The 22,092-nt window shown below is 48.0% G+C and overlaps 1 protein-coding gene across 4 annotated transcripts in view; it reads left to right on the forward strand.

Annotated features, from left to right (window-relative positions):
- Positions 1-1,129: 1,129 nt before the first annotated feature.
- LOC140384533 (uncharacterized) overlaps positions 1,130-22,092 on the forward strand; it is a 29,664-nt gene continuing 8,701 nt past the window's right edge. Inside the window, exons 1-2 of one of the 4 annotated variants that reach the window (XM_072466308.1) lie at positions 1,130-1,364; positions 12,901-13,000. In XM_072466308.1, the coding sequence (XP_072322409.1) occupies positions 12,913-13,000 (88 nt within the window). In that variant the 5' untranslated portion in view covers positions 1,130-1,364; positions 12,901-12,912. The other 3 variants (XM_072466309.1, XM_072466310.1, XM_072466311.1) reach the window with 3 other exon arrangements.

Genomic DNA, 22,092 nt, shown 5'->3' on the forward strand with positions numbered 1-22,092 from the left:
AATCATTTGCCACCCTACCCACCTACCATTACACACCTCTCACCCTGCTCACCTACCACCCTCTCCACCTACCACCTCATCCACCTCCTACCTCACACACCCTACCACTGACTCACCTCACCCGCCCTACCCATTTACCCGCTTACCTCATTCACCCACCCATCCTACCAACCTCCACAATGAACATTGGAACTTACTTTATGTCAGCTAGTGCTGTAAAAGAGGGGGGTACGTTTTATCTTTTCCTGTTGCTACAGCACTGTGACCGAGTTCTTTGCTGGACACTGTGCTCCACATTTCTGGAGAAGCCAGGCTCGCAATACCCGGTAAGAAACTTTGGGGTGTGATTGCCATTCTGTGGATAATCAAGACCCATGTACTTGTAGATGAGAAATAGAACGTGTCCAAGGATAGATCCTTATCAGATACCAGAATATAAAGGTGCAGGAGGAGGGAAAGAAGCCATTGCATGGAATTGAATAGGAAGAGAAGCAGAAGAGGGATGTCCACCTAACTGGATAATGGGGGACCAGGCATTGGCGGAGGATGGTATGATTAAACATGTTAAAGGCTGTAGACAGGTCAGGAAGAATGAGGAGGGGCAACTTACCTTGGTCATAGTCACATAGGATGTCATTTATGTTTTTGGTGAGGATACTGAGGGGCAGAATGCTGATTGAAATGAGTCAAACATGGAGTTGTGGGAAGACTGTGTCTGCTTTGAGGCATCAACACATTCCAGGACATGGGAGAGGAAAGAGAGTTCAGAGGTTAGGTCTCAAGTATTAGGATACAGTGTCTGTCATCACAGAGCCAACCAGATTCCAATTTTCCATCAATGTCGTGTCATAGTGACTCCAACGTAACCATAAAGAAATAGTTCCCTCTCACTGCAGGGAAGACAACTGCAGCTCGATGCGGCCCACATGGTTTGGGACAATTGAAATGAGCATGAATTGCAGGAGTTTACAAGATAAGTGATGTTCTGTTTTCTGACGTATCTTCCAGATTTGGGTAGCGAGTGGGTGTTGAGTTGGCGTTTTGAGGATTACCCCAACGTGGCTCCGTCATTGATTGGGTTTGGCAGCTAGCCTACAGAGAAACTCCTAATTCGGGTCTCTCGGGATTTCGTCGATTACGTCTTGAAATTGCCTTGAAAACTGTATCCAGGATACACCCGGGGAAAACGAGCCAATGACAGCAGGGCGGCATCCCGATTGCATAACCTGGGCAGACTGAGTCGGAGATTTCAATGAGAGGCAGTCAGCAGTCTTCTCAGGAAAGAACAGATGCAAGAGAATGGTGACACTGATGGATGACTAACTGTATATTGTTTATAACAAACGTCCAGACATCTCCACCAGGTGAGACCGTTTATTTACACTTATTTGCAGCCCCCCTGTTACAGAGCAGGTTTAACTCGGCGAATCGGTGAGTGTTTACTCAAGCGTTAATTAGAAAATGCAAAGCGGCGTGGCGCAATGTAATGTTTCATGTTTCGATGTAAACGCGCGTTTTATTTATTTATCACTGGATCTTGCAATGTGTTCATTGCGGGATTGGCGTCCGTGCTGTTGGACCTGCCGAGCGCGCCCAGTCCAGGCCCAGTTAAAGAGCCAAGCTGCCCCTGCTGCAGATGAATGGGACGCACAGCGCGGTACATGACCGCATGCACAGTGCCAGGAGCAGGAGGGCGACCCCCAGGAATGACAAATGCAGGAAATGCCCAGCGATAGGCAGGGGCGGGCGAATAACAGGGGAGGCTCCCAGTGCATCGAAACCCATTCGTTGAAACCGGATACACCGCTTTGCACGTTAGCATTAAATGACGATTCACAGTGTAACGTCTGAGGCTAGCACTGATGCGGGTTCTGGGCGCTTGTTTAATTTTGACTGCACACACATACACCATTCCCACATCGCCTCTACACTTCACAAGTCATTCTCGAGCTGTGAAGACGTGTTGGACGTCCCGAGGTGCTGACAAGCACTGTTCAGTACACCTCCTTTCTTCCAAGACCCAGCATTTGGATCGGGCGGAGAGAGCGGATGGAAGAGTCATTGTTGAAACGTGCCCCCTGCGGTGACCGGGCGAGGTGCGGTGCCCGCAACTTCAAGATGAAGAGGCTGGGCGGGTTATTGTTTTGATAAAAGGCGCGAGTCGGGCAGAGTGGGCATCGCTGGGCAGCAGGATGGGTGGCAGGAGCGGCACAGCGCCCCTCCAGCAGTGGAAAGCGTGGAGATGTGCTCGCCCATTGCAGCAGGGGAGGAACTGGCCCACATGGTCCTCAGAGGCTCAGAAGCTGCTACTAAGGTAACCGCCCAGAAGCCGCGGTGGGCCGGTTGCGGGGCTGTGTTTATGTTGACTGGATAAGGAAAGGGGGCAGATCCTGCTGGTCAGGACACCAGTAAACTGTTTGAAACGAATCACAGGCTTTGTGCTTTCCCTCGAATGACATCCTCCGCCGATAGCGATGCTGGACGTGATTGAGTTTGCTTCCAGAGGCAACTGGATATTCTGTAACTGTAAATGAATCTTGGTGATGACATTAACATTCTGGTCAATACACTGGCAGTGAGTATGGCCGGCTGTGCTCTGTGAAGTACTGTTAGCTGAAATGATGGATGATGCTGTTTTTATTGCCTGACTTTGATACCGGTGTGGGCGAGCAGTGTATAATTTTCCTTTGGTAGTGCCTTGTAAAGTATTTTTATTTCACCGGGGCGGATATACGACTTGATCTCATACTGAAACTGGCAAATTGCCACTCAGAGGATACACAGCACAGTAGAAAGAAATGTTGAGGCGCTGCTGTTTCCGATTCGTCCCAATTTCCCGGGAAATTTGGGCGAGATTCCTGTGCATGCTCCTGTTATAAAGAGAACCTAGCGGCGGAGTGTAGCAGCCAGTCTTCCTTTGCTACATATTTATATGGGGGAGAAACAGGAGAGTGGAGCTCAGGAAGTTTGAAGGCACAAGGAGCATGTCCTCAGGACTCACGGCTACCCAATGGGGCATAAATGTTGCTGTTAATCCACTAAACGGGGCCTCAGCAAGGACCATTGTATAAGATGGATGCTCTTCAACGGGAATGTAATCCGTGACTGTGCCAACTCCCAGAAACACATATACAATATCACCCATATCAAATAAACAAAATACTGCGCATGCTGGAATCTAAAAACAAAACAGAAAAATGCTGGAAAAACTCAGCAGGTCTGGCAGAGTCCAAAGGGAGAGGATAACATCCAAATGGCATTCTCAATGAAAGTGATACCACTAAATCCTTCTTGACATTATAAAATATATGTCATTCAAAGGTTGCCACTACATCTGCACAACTCAGGTTTTACATGACAGAGAGGCCAGTTGGAGAAGTAATTGTAGACCGTTTAACTAAAATCACCATTGACTGCATGCACTCCTGTTACAGTTCACAACACTGCTGACAATGTTGTCCCTTTTAACAACAGGCTGCTGGCGTGCTCTCTTAATGCCCAGTTTCATATCCTCACCATCACAAAAGGCGGGAGAAGGGGAAACAGGATTAAGGGAAGAAGGAATAGAAGAGAATTAGAACCATAGAATTCCTACAGTGCAGAAGGAGGCCATTCGGCCCATGGAGTCTGCACTGACCCTCTGAAAGAGCACTCTACCCAGGCCCAATCACCCACCCCACAACCCCAGTTAATCTGCACATCCCTGGACACTAAGGGGCAATTTAACATGACCAATCCACCTAACCTGCACATCTTTGGACTGTGGGAGGAAACCCACGCAGCCATGGGAAGTACATGCAAACCCCACACAGACAGTCGCCCAAGGTCGGAATTGAACCTGGGTCCCTGGTGCTGTGAGGCAGCAGTGCTAACGACTGTGCCAGACAAACTAGAAATGAACATAGTAGATTGAAACAGTAGGGAAGTGGAGGAGGAGAGAAATGGAAAGAAACAGAATCACAATGGTACTGAAAAGGTTGCCCAATATCTAATTTGGATTTCAGAGGCGCAATGATGCTTTTTGTTTGCACCCATAGCAGTGTACGAATAGTATCTTGGCATGCTTTTCTATGTAAAAGGCACTGTAGAAATACAGGATGTTGCTGTGTCTAAAGTTGTAGCTGAATTGTGCTTTGCCATCTGCGGTTCCAATCAAGAAAGCAATAAAGCTCACTTACAGCAGATTCTTAATCGTGCAAATTCTGAATTGCCTTCTGTTCTATATTTGAACTTGCACTTCCAGCCCTCAGATATAGTAATTTAATTATGAGATTTCTTCACCAACCTGTTGGAAGGGACAATGCTGATGCTCATATCATTATAATCATATTGTTAATATTGTAGTTAATTAATTAAAACAGAATATTTTAGGTCTATTTGCATCGTTTTTTCAAGCTACCAAGGAATTAACGACTTTGTTGAAAAGGAAGAATGATGCGTGGTTTATTTTTTAGTGGGGTGGAGGCATAATTCAGGCAAATCAGCTGAATATCGCCTACACTAGACTGACGGTCCCAAAAATAAACAATAAATCAGGCCACTGCTTTCAGTACAGGCACCTGACTGCCAGATGTGCTGGCTAATGGTCGACAACACCCAAAATTTAACTTGACTTCCTTGCCCCTTGATACTGACAGACCCACAACTCTTCCATGGCAGTACTTACTGTAAAGGAAATGAAGGAGATACTGGAGGTCTGGAGATACCAGAGACTGCAATACTCAGAATAAAAGCAATACACTATTTCCAAGCCTTGTGTTGAGCATGGTTGGAATAGTGTAAGAGGCCAAAATCATAGAGGGAAGAGTGAAGATGGGGAGCTAAATGGAAATGAGGACACAGTGGAAGTGTTTGACAAAGTGATACTTTAATCTGCACTTTATTTCCTCCGTGCACCATTAGCAGCAAGAATGACATGCTAAATTGGACCATGTTTTTATTTTTGGAGACTGTGACGGACAGGAGGGGTTTAATTTCAACGGCACTAATTTCTCCTTTTACCACCTGTCTGTAAATAGAAAAGTGTTTTTGATTTGTTGCCCTCTTTCTAAGTGGTTAATATTTTGCAACCCCTTAGTTTTGGTGTGATCCAATTTTCTATTAATGACTCCATCGCAAACTCGGGACAGGATGAACCGGAAGGGTTAGTTTATTTGTGCACATTCAAAATATGGGAGGAGGGTCACAATGTTCCCTCCTTTGCAATCACACAGTAAAAGAGGGATCAAGAAAAAAACAATTAATAAAGAATATTTATTGACTTTAAAGTAAAGCACACGATAAGAAGGACTATGAAACACTACAACAATACACATAACTACCTGATGGCTGTATACACAAAGTGCGGGATTCTCTGTCCAGCGACGTTGGAATTGTGAAATGCGATTGGCAGAGAATCATGCGTGAATTGAAAATCGTGGCCAGCGATGGCCGCCCAACGCAATGCTATGCTCCAGTGCCTTGACAGCGGCATCAATATATTCTAATCTGCACATACAGTTAACTCCGTTAGCATATCATTCACAGGCCTGACCTGGTATTCTTTGGGGCCTCCGCAATGCTCCGAATCCGCCAGGCGGAATTACCGGTGGCGAGTTTCACTTGTGGTTTTACAAATCGAGGAACATGTGCCGTGGCTGCTAAGGGTGAGAGAGGAAGTAGGACATGTTCCCAGCGGCGCAACCGTGTACTCAGGACCAGGGTGTCCAGGCACGGACCGTCACTGCCGTAGCCTGCAAGGCAGCCATCTTGCTGCGTACCCCATTGACCATCCACCATGGCTTATGATTGCGCAGAGTGACTGGCCATATGGGTGTCCCCATCCCACCACTCCACATCCCACCAAACCCTCCCCCAACCAGGCGCCACCCGCCGGCGGGGCATCACATGGCCCTCCCTATAGGAGGGAGCTAGAGGAGGCTGTGGAGCCTACCGCCAGCATGGGTAAGGTCAGCCACCGGTAGCCATGCCGGCAGGGACAGGTGTCTACCAGCAGGGATGGATGCCGGGCACCGATGGAGGCAGTGGTGCAGAAGACAGAGTGACAAGTGCGAATGGCCGGGGTTGGCTGTGGGCATGGGGGAGGAGAAAGGAACGGGGAGCGGGGATAGAGGCTGCAGTGCAGGCCAGGGCCACTGTGTAGCCCATTGGACCTGATTAGGCATGGGGGTACCCACCATGCTAACATGCCTGCCTTTTACTCCCTGGAGACAATGGACATCAGAATCCAACCAGGACCGGTGGCCTTCATCCTAGCCGCCACAGCTCTGGGGGATGCACTGAGGCTGTATGAGCAGGAGATGCCTGGGGAGGACCCTGCAGTGGCAGAGCCTGCCCCAGAGGAACAGAAGGCAGTCACTGTGGATGGAGAGCCGGCTGCACTGCATCAGGCTTCATGTATACTGGCAGCGTCTGTCATTCGAGGACCTGTGGGACAGGGCATGTTGCCAAAGACTCCGGTTGAGCAGGTGGCAGTGTGACATATCTGCTGGTTGATGGCGCAGCTGGAACCGTAGAGGTATAGGGGATGACACCTGGTCCCGGTGGCCGTCAAGGTGACTGTCGCCCCAAACCTTCACACAATGTGGTCCTTCCAGGCACCAAGTGGGGACCTCTCTGGGATTTTGAAGACCTCTGCACAGGTGCATCCATCCCTTCTCGGAGTCCCTATATGCACGGTCGGTATAATACATCAACCTGAATATGGACCAGCTACCAGGATGCCCGTGGAGTAGGATTCACTGCCATCGCCGGGATGCCCCAGGTACAGGGAGTAATCAATTTGATGCATGTCCCCCTACGAGCACTGACCTATGACAGGCTAGCCTTCACAAACTGAAAGGGGTTCTACTCGATGAACATGCAGTTGGTGTGTGACCATGAGCTTGCATCATGCACGTCTGCGCCTAATAGATGGGCAGTGTGTACAAAGCCTTCATCCTGGCACACGCGAAGGTTCTGACACCTTTGAGGCATACCCCTGGGTGAGTGGTTGGCTCTTGGGCGACAGAGGTTATCTGCAGCGGTTGTGGCTGCTGATACCTATCCGGAGGCCACATGACTGATGTGGAGATCTGCTAAAACAATGCCCATGCAGTGACCAGGGGTGTGATCGAGCGGTGCATCGGCCTCCTGAAAATGCAGTTCAGGTGCCTGGACAGCTCTGGAGGGGCCCTCCAATATAGTGCTAGGAGATTCTCCCACATTATGGTGGTCTGCTACGTCCTCCACAACATCGTGTAGCAGAGGAGTGACGTGCTGGAGGAAGGGGATGAACGGCAGGCCTCGTCCTACAAGGAGGATGCACAGGGCATGGGGCCCGGACATGCACAGGAGGCTGCACAGTGTGTGCGCCAGGGCCAGCGTGCAAGGGATGCTCTAATTGCCTCCAGTTCACTGACTGGGGCCTGGCCGATGGCATGAACATCCTGTCCCACGCCCACACAGTCCCCTCTGTGATTCCTACCTGTGGATGTGGGCCTGGGTTGGCAGTAATAGTGGGTCTGGGTAATGGGATGGAGGATGATGATGACCCCCTCTGCGGTGGGCTCTGATGCTCTGCGTCATTTGACAATGTCTGACTCCTGCCCATGGTAGCTCTGTCCACCCCCATGCAGCCTGCATGGGAGTTGGCCATTGCATCACACGGTCCCACTGAACGCTTAGGGTGGCAGAGGTGGGGATTGGGTGAGGGGGGGGTTGGATGAGAGGGAGGGCTATGTGCAGGGTACAACCTGGGGCCCCGGCCCATGACTACCCCCACCATCCGCCCATCTCCTCCACCCCCCCTCCCGAGTGCCCGCTCTGTAGCCAGTCCTGCCCAGCCCAGCCAATCCCTCACACCCTGCTGACAGAGTACTGAGGCACATTGGAACTTCTGTGAACAGGTGTTTATTTTGCAAATAACATGTGAACAGCACTATAAAGGTTTGTGCCCTAGCTTCTAACGCAATCCTAAGTGCTGTTTCGTGCCAACTTAACTGGTGTCTACCTATCTGGCCTTACAGACCCTAACGGTACGTCGAGGTGGATCCCCAGGTGGTACATCAGGGGTGGAGGCGGCTGCTGTGATTCCCGTCCTGTGACCTAGGTCCCCGGTGGCAGCTGACCTCTGGAGTAACCGGGTCTGTATGGGCCTCACAGTTGCTCAGGTGTGCCAAGTGGCACCCTGTTCTGCCCACTGCCCATCAGATGCGCCAGTTTTAGCTCAGGGCTTTTAAAGCAGACCAAGGCAGGCCAGCAGCATGGTTCAATTCCCGTACCAGCCTCCCCGAACAGGCGCCGGAATGTAGCAACTAGGGGCTTTTCACAGTAACTTCATTTGAAGCCTACTTGTGACAATAAGCGATTTTCAGTTCATTTCATTTTCAGAGTCAGGAAAGGCTCGGGGGGGGGGGGGGGGGGGGGGGGGTCTAAGGCACTGTGGTGTTCCGGCACCTCCCCGCGGGAGTCACTGGCATGGGCCCCACCATTTCCTCCTCCCTCAGGGTGCCTAATGGCCCCCGGGCTACTCCTTGGGACAGGGGTGTGACCAGAACGAACTCCTGGCCTCACCCACCATCTGGCACTGCCAGTCCTGGAGGCCCGCTCTCACTTCGACCAGCGTCTCCATGCTTGCGGCCATAGAGCACAGAGCTGGGTCACCTCCCTCTGGGACTGCGTCACATCACTCAGTGACTGTGCCACCTCCCTCTGGGACTGCGCCACATCACTCAGTGACCGTGCCACCTCCCTCTGGGACTGCGCCACATCACTCAGTGACCGTGCCACCTCCCTCTGGGACTGCGCCACATCACTCAGTGACTGTGCCACCTCCCTCTGGGACTGCGCCACATCACTCAGTGACTGTGCCACCTCCCTCTGTGAATGGGCCACATCACTCAGTGACTGTGCCACCTCCTTCTGGGACTGGCGCAGGTCAGCTAGTGCCCGGGCAATGCCGACGATGCCCTCAGCCATAACCTGTTGTGACTGGGTGGCCCTGGTACATAGCTGCCTGTGACAGGGCAGCCCGATCCTGTGCCTCTGCCATTGCCCTCATAGATTGACCCAGGCCTTGGAATCCCAAATGGCCGATAACTTCACCACCAAGGCCTCCACCAATTTTAACCTGGGTGGCACACATTGTTGGCACCGCATCCTGCATTGTACACGGTTGGACTCCTCCAACTGCACCTGCAGGCACTGGATGGTTGCTGACAGCCCCTCATGTAGTCCCTGGCTTAGTGTGTGCATCTCCATTATAAATGCAAACTCTTTTTCTAGAACCCCAAGACCCATCTGGACGGCAGCTGGTCCCTGGGGCTGGGCTCCCCTCCGACCGTCCGCTCCATCAGAGGTTCCTGCCTCCCTCCACCTGATGTACTACAGCACATGTGTGGTGCGCACCAGATATTGCCCCCGGAGCCCAGCCGAATGGAGTTTCTCTGGGATGGTGAAGGGTGTTGGAGACAGCTGTGATGGGAAGTCAGTGTCGTCCCCGGACTGGTGCTCCGGGGTGTCTCCGGCTAGCGTTTGGGGGCCTGTGGGCTGGATTCTCCATTCCTGCGTCTAAGTGCTGCCACCAATGAAGGATCCGTGATGTTCCACGATGGAAATAACTTGTAGGGGAGGTTCTCTGCAGCTGTGTGTGGCTGTGATTGTAGCAGCTCCTACTATGTCCCCTTCTCCAGTTATTCTGCTATGGACATATCAATCTTTACCTTTGATCTTACCCACCCTGTGGACCTGGCTTTTAGCATATCGGTGCCAATTCCCTTATCTCTCCACTTTGAAGTTACCTCTCCTACACTTGCTTTTTGAAGTTACCTCTCCTACACTTGCTTTTCTCACTGGTATGCTAATTCACATATCAATATACCCCTTCAGACAGCTTCCCTTATCAATTTCCCATTTTATTTTATTTTATTTTATCACAATTTCATTTTTGAATCTTAATTTTTCCTAATTCTTAGCAGAGCTACCTACAGACAATGAGCAACAAAGGCAGACACCAGCCACACTGAGGCCTACTGCTGGAGAATAGGCAGAATATCCGAGAGCCAGCATCCTCACAGCACAGAGAAGTGGACAAACAGCCAACTGAAGGGTACTGTGCCTGATCACAGACAAAAAGCCATAATCATTAACATTTGTTATAATCAATGAAATAGGTACATGCTCCCTGAATTGAACCCGACAGCTCTGCATCAATGTTCAGCAGACTGATCGGGTTCAACGATTTGAAAATTGCCATTAGCCGCTAATTGGAAGAAAATGGGTCCCTGATGCCTACCTCCTTTCTTTATAAATTCCAGCACATCCTGGGGGCAATGGGATACTGGCAGGCCACACAGGAGTACTTCTTTTAAATGGTGCCTGCTCCCCTTTCTTCCCACATGGACAATTAGAAATCTCACCCTGTGCTTCACTTCATCCAATATACAGAATAACACAACTCCAACACAACTCCTGAAGCACAATGGGTTTGACTCATAAAACAGCTTTCTGTGTTTGTGAGACATTCTGAATGATTTTGCAGCACATAATACGCACGATTAGTGATTAGATTAAAATAGACATTTGTTAGTGTGGTGTTTTCCCCATATAGAGTAGACAGACTGTACTAAGAAGGTGAAATTCAACTTCAGCCGCAATGAATCAGCCAGCTTTTATACACCCAACTCGATCTTCCTTTCCATTGACTTTAATTGATAGGAAAATGGGCCACTGTGTGTAACAGAGTATCAATTAGTCGCCCACTTTATTCTCTGGCCAAAGTTGCATTTGAAGCTCAATATTTGCTATAACCAAACTGTTAAAGGGGTATAGTACTGGTAAGTTACTGTGCACTCCACTCCATACTAAAATTAATTTTTAATGCAGTTTGCACATTCTCCCCGTGCCTGCGTGGGTCTCACCCCCACAACTCAAAGATGTGCTGGGTCGGTGGATTGGCCACACTAAATTTCCCCTTAGTTGGAAAGATTTTAAAGTAAATGAAAATAAACAATTAATCCTTGCGAGCTTTCTGCCTGTCCTTGGAAGCTACCCTCTGTGAATTTAAGTGAAGGATGTTAAGAGAGCACCTGAATAGGAACAACTAATAATGCTGGAGATGATTCAATTGGCCTGAACTTTAAAAATAAATATTTTTATTGGCATTTTCAATATTGTATACATTGCCGTTCATTTTTGTTTATTGTACTATGGACCTGAACTTTCGCTGAGTGGCATTCAGCATTGGATGGCCACTCTGCTCCTAGTGTCTTGCCAAAAATCCTGCAATGCTGAACATCCGACTCGGGCCAGGCAAGATTGGAGTTGTACAGATCAAACTTGGGGCTTAGCGTCAAAGGGCAGCCATGTCGAAGGAAGGAAGCCACACACTCGTTTTATGGCACTAACTGGAATAAAGCAGGAAAGTTAAAAGTTCAACAAAGTTTAAAGTTCCTTGACATTCATGGAAACGTATGTGTTTCAGGTAAGTGGGTAGGATTTGGAGGAGATCGGTTGGGTGGGGCCTCGGGGTGCTCGGTCCTCATCAGGGGAGACGCACTTCTCGGGGAGATTGAGCCCTTAAGGGGGGTGGGGGTGGGGTGGGGAGGAAGGGGTCATGTTTGAGGGAGAGTAGCAGCCTCAGGCGTGGGGTTTCAAGCCTTGGGGATGGACTGTTCAGGCATCAGGGAGATGGGGAGAGACATCTGACCTCGGGTTAGGTTGGACCCTTGGGAGTCAGGGTTGAGCTTCAGCGAAGGGCTTGCACCTTGGGAGAGCCAGGATGTACCTCATGGTGGGGGGGGGGGGGGGGCTGGTCATGCCAGGTCGGGCCCCTTGGGGGGGGGGGTTTAAGGTTGTGCCTCATTGGGGAATTATATTGGGCTTCTCGAGTGGGGGTGCGGTTTGGACCGGGCCACTGGAAGGTTTGGCAAGGTCACATTGAGTCTCAATGGCGTTCGGGTCAGCACAAGTCTCGGAGGGGTTGGTTGTGTCCGACCACAGTTTGGGAGGAGGGTGGTGGGGGAGGTGATGAGAATGTACCTGATAGGGTAGGGGGTTGAGATGGGAATTGGGCTTGGAGGAGGGGTTTCAGTGTCAGGGCTGGTGATGGCGTGTGGGGCAAAATCGTTATGGGGGTGGGGGGAATCCAATGTGTTGGGTAGTTCCTGTTGGGGTGGGTAGTCATTTGGTGCAATGTGGAGTTCCATTGGGTGTAGCTGCGCCGGGCTGGAGGGAGACCCTGGGGTTTTGGGTTGGTGGAGGAATCCCTTGGGTGGAAGACTCCTGGGGGTGGTCAATGGGATAGAAGAACCCCGTGGAGGAGGAGGGCACTGGCTGGAGTCCCCTGAGATTACGGGAGAGAGGAGGTGTCCTATGGGATGTCCCTGTGGGCCTGTGCAATAGTTTCCCAGAAATTTGAAGAGTTTAATGCATCCATCTGCTTTTGTTGATGTGATAGCTAAGGCAGACTGATATCTAGAAGAGTACTACGCCACTGTCGACTTGTGCCACTTCTTGATTCCACTTGACAGGCTTTGGCCTACCCATCAGGCTGACTAATAATGAGCAATTGCCCAATCTACGAATTTTTTTTTAACAATGATCACTTATTTTGTAATACTATGCCACATCCTGCAAATGTCCAGCCAATGAAATTGTTCACTGGTTTATGCCCCAACAACCATCAAATAGAAGTTGTATGGCACTTTAAAGAAATTCTTATCTGCCTTTTCTTTTGGCCAGTCAGGTATCTAGTACACAGAGAAGGCCATCGTGTACTTAAGTTTCTCCAACTCTGTTCAGTTTATGTCTTCGAGAAGGATTGTATTTGGGGTGTACCTGTGCCACACCTCTGCCTCATCCGACATATCCTTGTGAGTATCCCATCAATCCCTGACATTTATTCTCCTTGTGAAATTTCAGGAGGTCTAAAAAATGGAACCAGTGGAGAAATGGCACAAAGACTTGCTCATTCTCAAGCTTCTGGACAAAACGTTGAACTCAAAGGAAAATGGGACTACAGGTAGGGATGATGGATTCGGGCCTGCAACTAAAGCAAACTTGAAATGCTGAAGGACATTTGTCAGAAAAAAATAATTTAAAACATTTAAATATATAATAATTCTATACATATAAATAATCTACTCAATATAAAGTGTTTGAATTTAAATTTTTAATTATTTTTCACTCCTCCAGATGTCTACCTTTTTTCATAAAGGTTCTAGCTGTTCCTTGGATGGAAGGATAAGTGAAAGGAGGGTGTCCAAAGATTTTGCCTTAGCTTGGAAGAAACAAGATAAATTGCAATGCCCTTACATCCAGATAAAATAAGTAGAGGAAGGAATGAATGGGAAAACCTCTTGGTGGGAATGGTTAAGTAACACACCATTTACCCACAGAGTATGATGGTAGCCAAGGGAAGGGGGGAATTCAATTTGACTAAATACTGACGATACAAATAGATGGCATTGCCTCAGAATCTGCTGTGTTGTTACAAGTAGTAATGTTAGCAGTGAAGTGTTACGCAATCCTGTCAAGACAGCACTGTTGCACGTCATAGCATTGAACCATTGAACCAGAGTGAATATGTATGAGGTACAGGACGAATAATCCAATTCGTGACTTTTAATGACATCCTCAAATTAAGAACAAGGGGCTGGATTTTCCGTTCCCGAGTCTAAGCGCTGACGCCAACGGAGGACCTGTGGAGTTCCACGTCAGAAAAATCGGCGCCACATCTGCACCAATTCCGCAACCGGTGAGCGGCTAGCACCAGCGCCGCGTGGAACACCCACAGAACACAAGAAAAACGGTGCGGGAATCGCGGATCCGTGACAAGGGTTGACAAGCTGCAGACGTGTGAACACTATACACCCCCCAAACACACACCGATCGCGGCTGAAAAGATGGCAATGGTTATGCAGGACCACATCCCCACCCACCCCAACGGCACAGCCCACCTCCTGGCCACCCACCACTACTCCCCCAGCTCTGGCAGAAACCCCCCGGCCAGCAGCTCGACTGTTGGCGAAGTATGGCGATGCTGGACACTGTCTGTATGCCCTCTCTCTGCAGCCACCATGCTGTTAGGAGTACAGGTGGACTGCGCCGTCGGGAACTCGGCTCATCGGAGACGGAGCATCGCGGGTGGGCCTGCTAATGAGATGCGAACGTGGTTGCAATTATGTGCAGTGTGCATCGCAATGACGCCATTTTCAAGGGGGCGGAGCATCATGATTTGGCGTCAAACCGGCGCCTGTCGCGATTTCGGCATTGGGGGCTATTTTCCGCCCGAACGCAAACCCCAATTTCGGCGTTAGCTACCGGAGAATCGCGCCCAACATCTTTGCAGTTTAGTTATCATTTATAGTCTCATCCCTGTCACAGACAATACCCGTGGGGCCTCGTTAAGTAGGCCAATTAATGGTGAATAGCATTGCCAGCCTCGCATTGCCGGCCGAGCACCGAGAAGCTCGCGGCAGTTCCCGCTCGCTACCACATTTAGAAATCTTTCTGGAGAATCGCACCCATAATTCCCAGAGTTTCTGCTCCTGGCCATTGCTGGAAGTTATGGGTGAAGACACGTTTCATGATCAAATTGCTGTTGCCCATTGGGCTGCATCTGAGCATGAGCCAGGCTATTCAAAGAGAGAAAGGATAAAACTCGAATACAATATGACCCTTGAGGTTGTGCTTTGACTTTGAACAGCAATCTTCACAAGGCTAGATTCAGTTAGAGATCTATGGAAAAGTTAATGACACAGGCAGTTCCAAATACTCACAAAGAGGGGCACTAGATTGGTGATTGATGTTGATGGTCAGACACCTTATTAAAATATCACTGTTGGAGCACCCTCTAGTGTTGGCATAAGAGCAATAATAATCAAAGATGTGAGGCGCTGTGCTAGACATGCTGAAATATATAATTTTAAAGAACATGCTTTATGTGATATTTAGTGCAGTAATACTTTGACAAGCAGTACAAATCAAATGTTCCTCGGAAAGTTAGGATCTGATTGTTACCTGTAACTCTTCACATGGCAAGATTCTGGAGCACATACATCCTCCATTCAAATGTCACTTTGAATTTGTTACTTTCTACGGGGGTATGTGATCTAGCAAAAGTTAGTCTCATCAACGAATAAGATTGACAATCCACACAGATTGCAAAGCCGGAAGTTCAACTCAGGGAATATGAATCACATTTAAATCACTGGGCAGAAAATAAAATTATTTTTATGGGGGAAAGATAAATATCCAAACACAGACGTTAATTTTAAAAGATCTGCATTTTTTAGTGTTCTGAAAGAGATCCACACATTTCATTGGTATTAAATTCACTTTTTAAGATCAGCAAAGTTATTCATAAGTAATTGTGACTTCGCACACTGTTAAAAACTCAGTTACTCCTAATTGAGCAAGGCTTAACATTGTCATTGTTCATTGCATCTTAAATAATGTATAAGTAGTTGAAGTTTCCAATAAATAAGTGATTTCTTGAACCCATCTGTAAAGTCTGCGACAGTGCACCTATGGCAGAGCAGGGGAGTATCACTGACAGCAACTTCTCTATTTCTATGTTTAACTGCACATACATGGATGCTACAGATTTCTGTCAGTTTCGCAGAATAATGACTTTGAGAATTGCTGAAAAAAAGAGACATTTTGTTGAAGCTTATTGTCTAGCCACAAGATTGCCAACTTTCAAAGGGAACAACAATTTTTACTGCATTGCTGCTCCCTTTGAAATTTGGTATTCTTGGCACCATTCTCCCAAAAGGGAACAAAGTCCCATAGCAAGCGTGTTTTGCCATTTGTTTCCCGGCACTCGCAGTGCCGGCAAGCACATGGCTATTCTACGTGAGGGGCCTGAACCGGGAACGCGTGGCCAAGGCCGCACACAGCCCCGTTTTGTACAGTGGGGAGCTCCGCTCGCCGGAACTCCCCGTTGTAGCGAGAGATCAGGATTCCATTTCTAAATGGTGTCCTAATCTCCAAGGCCCCCGAAACAATCCCCAACTTCCCCCCCAGCTCGAATACACAATGGGAAGCCCCCCCTGCACCCCCCCCCCACCCACCCAGCACCCAAATCGGGAACCCTCTCCCGATTGCACGCACAAAATAAATGCCAGCTTGGCACTGCCCATGCCAGCTAGCAGTGCAACATGGGAACCTTGGCAGTGCCAGGCTGACACCTGACACCCAGGTGGCACTGTCAGGGTACCCAGGTGACACCAGCAGTGCCAGGGCACCACCCTGCCCAAAGGGCATGCAGCTGGGGGACCTAATCCCCTGGGAGACCCCCATAAGTACCGTTCCGTCTGGTCCCCGAAGGGGCTGAATCTTCAAGTCTGAGGTACCTCGTGAATATGCAAATTTGCCAAAACGTGGGCGGGATTCACATCGCAATGTCTCACGAGATTGCATTGAACCTTATGAGGCGTGGTGAACCGGGTGGATCCTCCTGGCTTTCAACGGTCACGCTGTGCCGCGGCGAGCTGCTTTTCCAGCACACGTGGCCGTTGGATCGCGCCCCTTGTGTCTGTCCTGTCGGGTTCAGGATGGAGAGTTTCAACAGCATGTCTCTCTTTTCAGCAGTACTCAAGTTCTGTACTACCAAGTGAATAACAGCAATAACTGAGCAGTGATAGCCCCACTGTTAATACTGCAGCAAATCCTGGGCCAGTAAATAATTGTAATATTCAGTGCTAAGAATTCAGTTACTGCTGAACGGTTGGTGACAGTCTCACGATAATTGCTCCTCACAGAAGAATGATTAACGGCATTTGATTCATTTTTTGTGTCTATAATAACCACGTTTGAACAGACTATATGGTATTTCTGGAGTAGATAATATGTTGAATTATTTCTATGTAATCAGTTGTGGGCAGCACGGTAGCACAGTGGTTAGTACTGTTGCGTCACAGTGCCAGGGTCCCAGGTTCGATTCCTGGCTTGTGTCACTGTCTGTGTGGAGTCTGCACGTTCTCCCTGTGTCTGTGTGGGTTTCCTCCGGGTGCTCCGGTTTCCTCCCACAAGTACTGAAAGACGCACTGTTAGATGAATTGGATATTCTGAATTCTCCCTCTGTGTACCCGAACAGGTGCCGGAATGTGGCGACTAGGGGCTTTTCACAGTAACTTCATTGCTGTGTTAATGTATGCCAACTTGTGACAATAATGATTATTATTCTCATATTGCCAAGATATCTTCACGATATATTATTGTTTTCAGTGTAGTAAAATCCATTTCAAAACTTACTGTATAAAAATGGGAAATATCCACAGTTTAAAACTTTTCACCTATCTACCCATGTACTGCTATGCTTCAAATAAGCACAATTCAGCAGAACGCAATCCTCTAGGCTTGCTTTGGTTGGGCAAGTTTTCATTTTCTTCCCAAAAATGTTATTCTAATTGCCTATCTGACCTGTATCAGCAGGCACTTTGCCTGGCCCAAGCCTTCCATCAGTGCTCTTGTTGACAGTCATCAGGAGATATGAGTGGATAACACTTTTGTTCAATCACTGTCCTTTGACCCCAGGACAGACTGTTGTCTCCTCATGGTGCCTCCTTGTTCAACACATCACATTCCAGAGAGAAGCAGAACTCAAAACTGCTTTTATCCACCTTTTGCACCACTAAATATTGACCCAGTGGCTCTGAGTGGCATGACATAATGGTAGTATATTATTCACCATCAATGGGTAGTCGTTTATTCTAACCCACCAGAGCCTCATTGTACTTTAACACATCTTTCTTTTCTGAGGCGATAGCTAAGCATCTCCAACAAACATTGAAGATCCACACTTGTTTGCAGTCCTCAATCACCCACTCGGAATGTGACACAGGTTTATCTTTAACCCCACACATCATTACTTTTACAACACCAGGTTAAAGTCCAACAGGTTTGTTTCGATGTCACCAGCTTTCAGAACGCTGCTCCTTCCTCAGGTGGAGGACTTTAACCTGGTGTTGGAAGACTTCTTACTGTGCTCACCCCAGTCCAACGCCGGCATCGCCACATCATCATTACTTTTGCAATAGATGCAATTTAAAAAGCTTTTTTTGCATCTATATCACTTATGAAACTACAGGCTGACAAGATAAATATGGAATAGAAAGCATTTTGGTTCATTTGGAATGTAGACCATCTCTACAATCACCACTGAATTAATTGCCTTTTTAATGTTTCCCAAACAATTCCCTCAATCTCCAACTGCAAAGTCCACTCGAGGAGTTGATCAGTCTTTATATGAAAAATATCCTCAAGTTGCCTTCACCAGTTTGAACCTTTGCCCCTTGTATCTTAACAATGTTTGACTTTTAAACTGCCTTTTCTATTCACTTTCTTTGACGTTGTCAAGATTTCACAAGGTTTCCCCAAGTTTTTTCTTCTAAGTCAATGATTTCCAAGAGCAGACCCGATGGGCCGAATGGCCTCCTTCTGCACTGTAAATTCTATGATTTGAACCTGAAAAATAACTTTGTGGTTCTTTTCGACACTGTCTCTGAAGCGTTCCGTTGTATCTTGATAACAAAAGCACTATGATGGTTAGCCCACATCTAAAGCACTGCAACCAGTTTCAACACAGCACCGCGCAACATTTAAAAGCAAATGTAAAAATATTGGCGACAAGTTAATTTCTGTGAATTAAAATAAAGATTTGTCCCAGGTGTATTGGTATCAAAATGAGGTAGGCAACATAGAAATTGAACGTGTGAGACTTTTAAAGAGAAGGTTGTTTAGGTACGGAGTAGACACATTCCCACCAGGATGAATGGAAAGTCATCCAAAGCTGGTGCATCCTGGCTGACTAGAGGTTAGGAGGTTTAACAGAAACAGAAAAAGGAGGCTTCGACCATAAGACCATAAGCAAAATTAGGCCACTCGGCCCATCGAGTCTGCTCCGCCATCCAATCATGGCTGATATTTTTCTCATCACCATTTTCTTGCCTTGCCCCCATAACTCCTGATCCCCTTATTAATCAAGAACCCATCTATCTCTGTCTTAAAGACTCTCAGTGATTTTGCCTCCACAGCCTTCTGCGGCAAAAAGTTCCACAGATTCATCACCCTCTGGCTGAAGAAATTCCTCCTCATCTCTGTTTTTAAGGATCTTCCCTTTAGTGTGAGATTGTGTCCTCTGCTTCTAGTTTTTCCTACAAGTGGAATCAACCTCTCCACATCCACTTGTGACATATGTAAGCTTCGAAATACAGCAACGAACCAAACTGAATGCAGAAAGTTCAGAGGCAATCTAAAACAGGGAATAAGAGGCGCGAAGAAGGAGTATGAGAATATATTAAAACCAACGTAAAAAGGAACCCAAGAGTCTATTATAAACTTATAGGCCATGATCTTGTGGTCAATGTGGAAGCAACAATGCTTGCAGTTGACACTGAAGAAAATTGTCCACAAAGATCTAGCAGTCACTGAGGCCTGGATTTCCTTCTCTTGGCATCAATTAATGGGCCGAATGACCTCCTTCTGCACTGTAAATTCTATGAAAAAAAAGATCTGACACCAAGTCAAGGGATCTCCAAGAATCCAACGACACTGATGTCACCAAGCAGTTAAGCAGTCACTCACGTTAAAATATTTTAAAGACAGCAAACGAGAAAGTAAAACCATTATCCTTAATTTTAAATTTTCCAGATTTCAAAATAACTGATTGGCATATGGATTTTTTTTATCATAATGGAAAGATTTGACATTCCACAAATATAAAATAATTTTCCAGTGCCAATAAAGCAGTTTATATTAATTATGAACTTAGTAGATGCTTAGAAACACACTTACACCTCATTTAATAAAGAGCAACATTTTAAGGATTTTTACAGTGAGACTAACAGCATAAAAGGGCAATTTATCACCAGTTCAGTGATTTCTAATTGATTGCATTCTGGAGTTCTCCTACAGTGCACACTATGGAGGATATCAGTAACCCCTGGGTTTCAGTATTTCACCATGCATGTGTAGCCGCCTGCAGTCGCTGTCAGTTTCAGAGGAGCAATGATGCAAATGTTCACAGTTTCAGTGTCAATACTGCCACAAAATCGGGGCCATAGATAGCAAAAGGTAAGCAAAAGATAGTAGCAAACAGAAAGATGGGGCTGATTAAGACTACAAATCAGGGGTGGGATTCTCTGACCTGGGACACCCAGATCGCATTACCGGATGGGACAGAGAATCGGGCGTCGGGGCAAAATTGGGATCGACCCAGGCGCTGACCTGTAATAGGGGGACCCCCCACAGGGACCCCCTGCCTAAAGGGACCCACCCTCACAGATCACCCGCCCCCACACACGCAGATCCTCCCCCACCCCTCAAAAAGGGACAGCTGTCTGGAAGCGAAGAGCAAATCAGAGAAGGGCAGTGAGAAGAATTACAGCTGTAACCCTTACCTTGCAGCTCCACGTGTCCATTCCTGGATGGAGAACAGCTGTGACCTGCATCTGGTTCCTACAGATCCATTAGCTGCAAGCTATTCTTAGCTTTCTGGTAGTGGTCTGCGTTTGACAGATTCTACAAACCATCTGCAGCTATGATTCATTCATCTCACTTCATGGTTCAGTGGCCTAAGAGGTGAAGCCCCAATGTGTGTAAACATTGACCACATCAAAGAGAGGTAAGTGCAGTGAAATCACACACACTTGAGTGATTGGTTAGAGGGTGTGGTCTGTGTAGGGAGTAATCTGTCGGGGGTCTCTTTAGGCAGCGGGTCCCTGTGAAGGGTCCCCCTGTTACAGGAGTCCCTGTGGGAGTTCTCCCAACTACAGGGGTCCCTGTGGGGTCTCCCTATTATAGGGGTCCCTGTGGGGGGGAGGGGGGTCTCCCTATTACAGGGGTCTCTATGGGGTCTCCCTGTTACAGGGCGTGGGGGGGGGGTTCGGTCACCCGCATTCTTGGAGGTAGGGGGGCACTCATGCAATCTGGGGATGGGGGACTGCTGTGCGGGGGGGAGATGGGGTTTGGGGCCGATTTGCAGTTTGGAGGGGTGGTGGCCAGCCGCAGGACCTCACTATCAGGCCGCCAGCTCACCGGGAATTGCTTACCGGTTTGCGCTCCCATGGGGATTGTAAACTGGTTTCAATTCAGCTCCGGCGGGAGAACATCGGGCTAGATTCTCCGATTTTGCGGCTATGTCCGGAGGAAGCGCCTGGTCTTACGACCAGAAAGTCGGCTGCACCGATGCTCCGCCCGGTGGGGGGCTAGCAGCCATGCCAAGTAAAGCCCCCAGTTTTTCCTGCAGATACAGACGGAGAATGGCCGGGTCTGTGGCCGCGTGTGTGCACGGCAGCGACCTGCGGCGGCTGCGCGTACAACATGGCCCCGGCTGCGAGTGGACCTGGTCAGCCAGATAGTGCCCACCTGTAACCCCCGTCGCCACCCGCGGCCCCCGATTTTGGAGTAAAAATGGATTCTCCGGCCTCGGCATCAGCAATTGGAGAATCCCGCCCACCGTCTCCCAAACAGAGTATCCCATCTGAGATCCTCTTGTGTCAGTTCGAAAGGAGTACTTTGCCTTAAAGAGGGTGCTAATAATGTAACATCATTGGGTAGCTTACATATAGATGAAGAGGAGGTACTTAAAACATTGGCAGAAATCAAACAGGGAAAGTAATCCAGGATTACAAGGTTACTAGTGGAATTAAAGAATTCTGTAGGCTCTGACCATAATCATCTAATCTTCCTTAGATCTGGGAGCAGTACCAGAAAGCTGGCAGATTGCAAATGTTGCAAACCAGTTTTAAAAATGGGGGAAAGACAAACCTGACGGAGTATTTATGGACATTCAAAAATGCTTTGGCAAGATGCAAAATAATACACTTGTAAGAAAAATTAAAGCCCATAGAATAAAAGGACAGTGAAGGATTGGACATAAAATTGACTATGGAGCAGAAAGCAAAGAGCAGTGATGAACGGTTGATTTTCAAACAGGAAGCAAGTGTATAGCAAGTATATAGCAAGTAGAATAGAAGTTGGTACTTGGACCACTGTTCTTCTCATTAAAAATCAATGATTTAGACTTGAGTGTGCCGGGTATAACTTCAAAATCAGACATAGGACTCAGAAATATAATAAACAAGGAGGAGGATATTAACACATTTC

Source organism: Scyliorhinus torazame, chromosome 10, assembly GCF_047496885.1.
Source record: "Scyliorhinus torazame isolate Kashiwa2021f chromosome 10, sScyTor2.1, whole genome shotgun sequence".
NCBI lineage: Eukaryota > Metazoa > Chordata > Chondrichthyes > Carcharhiniformes > Scyliorhinidae > Scyliorhinus > Scyliorhinus torazame.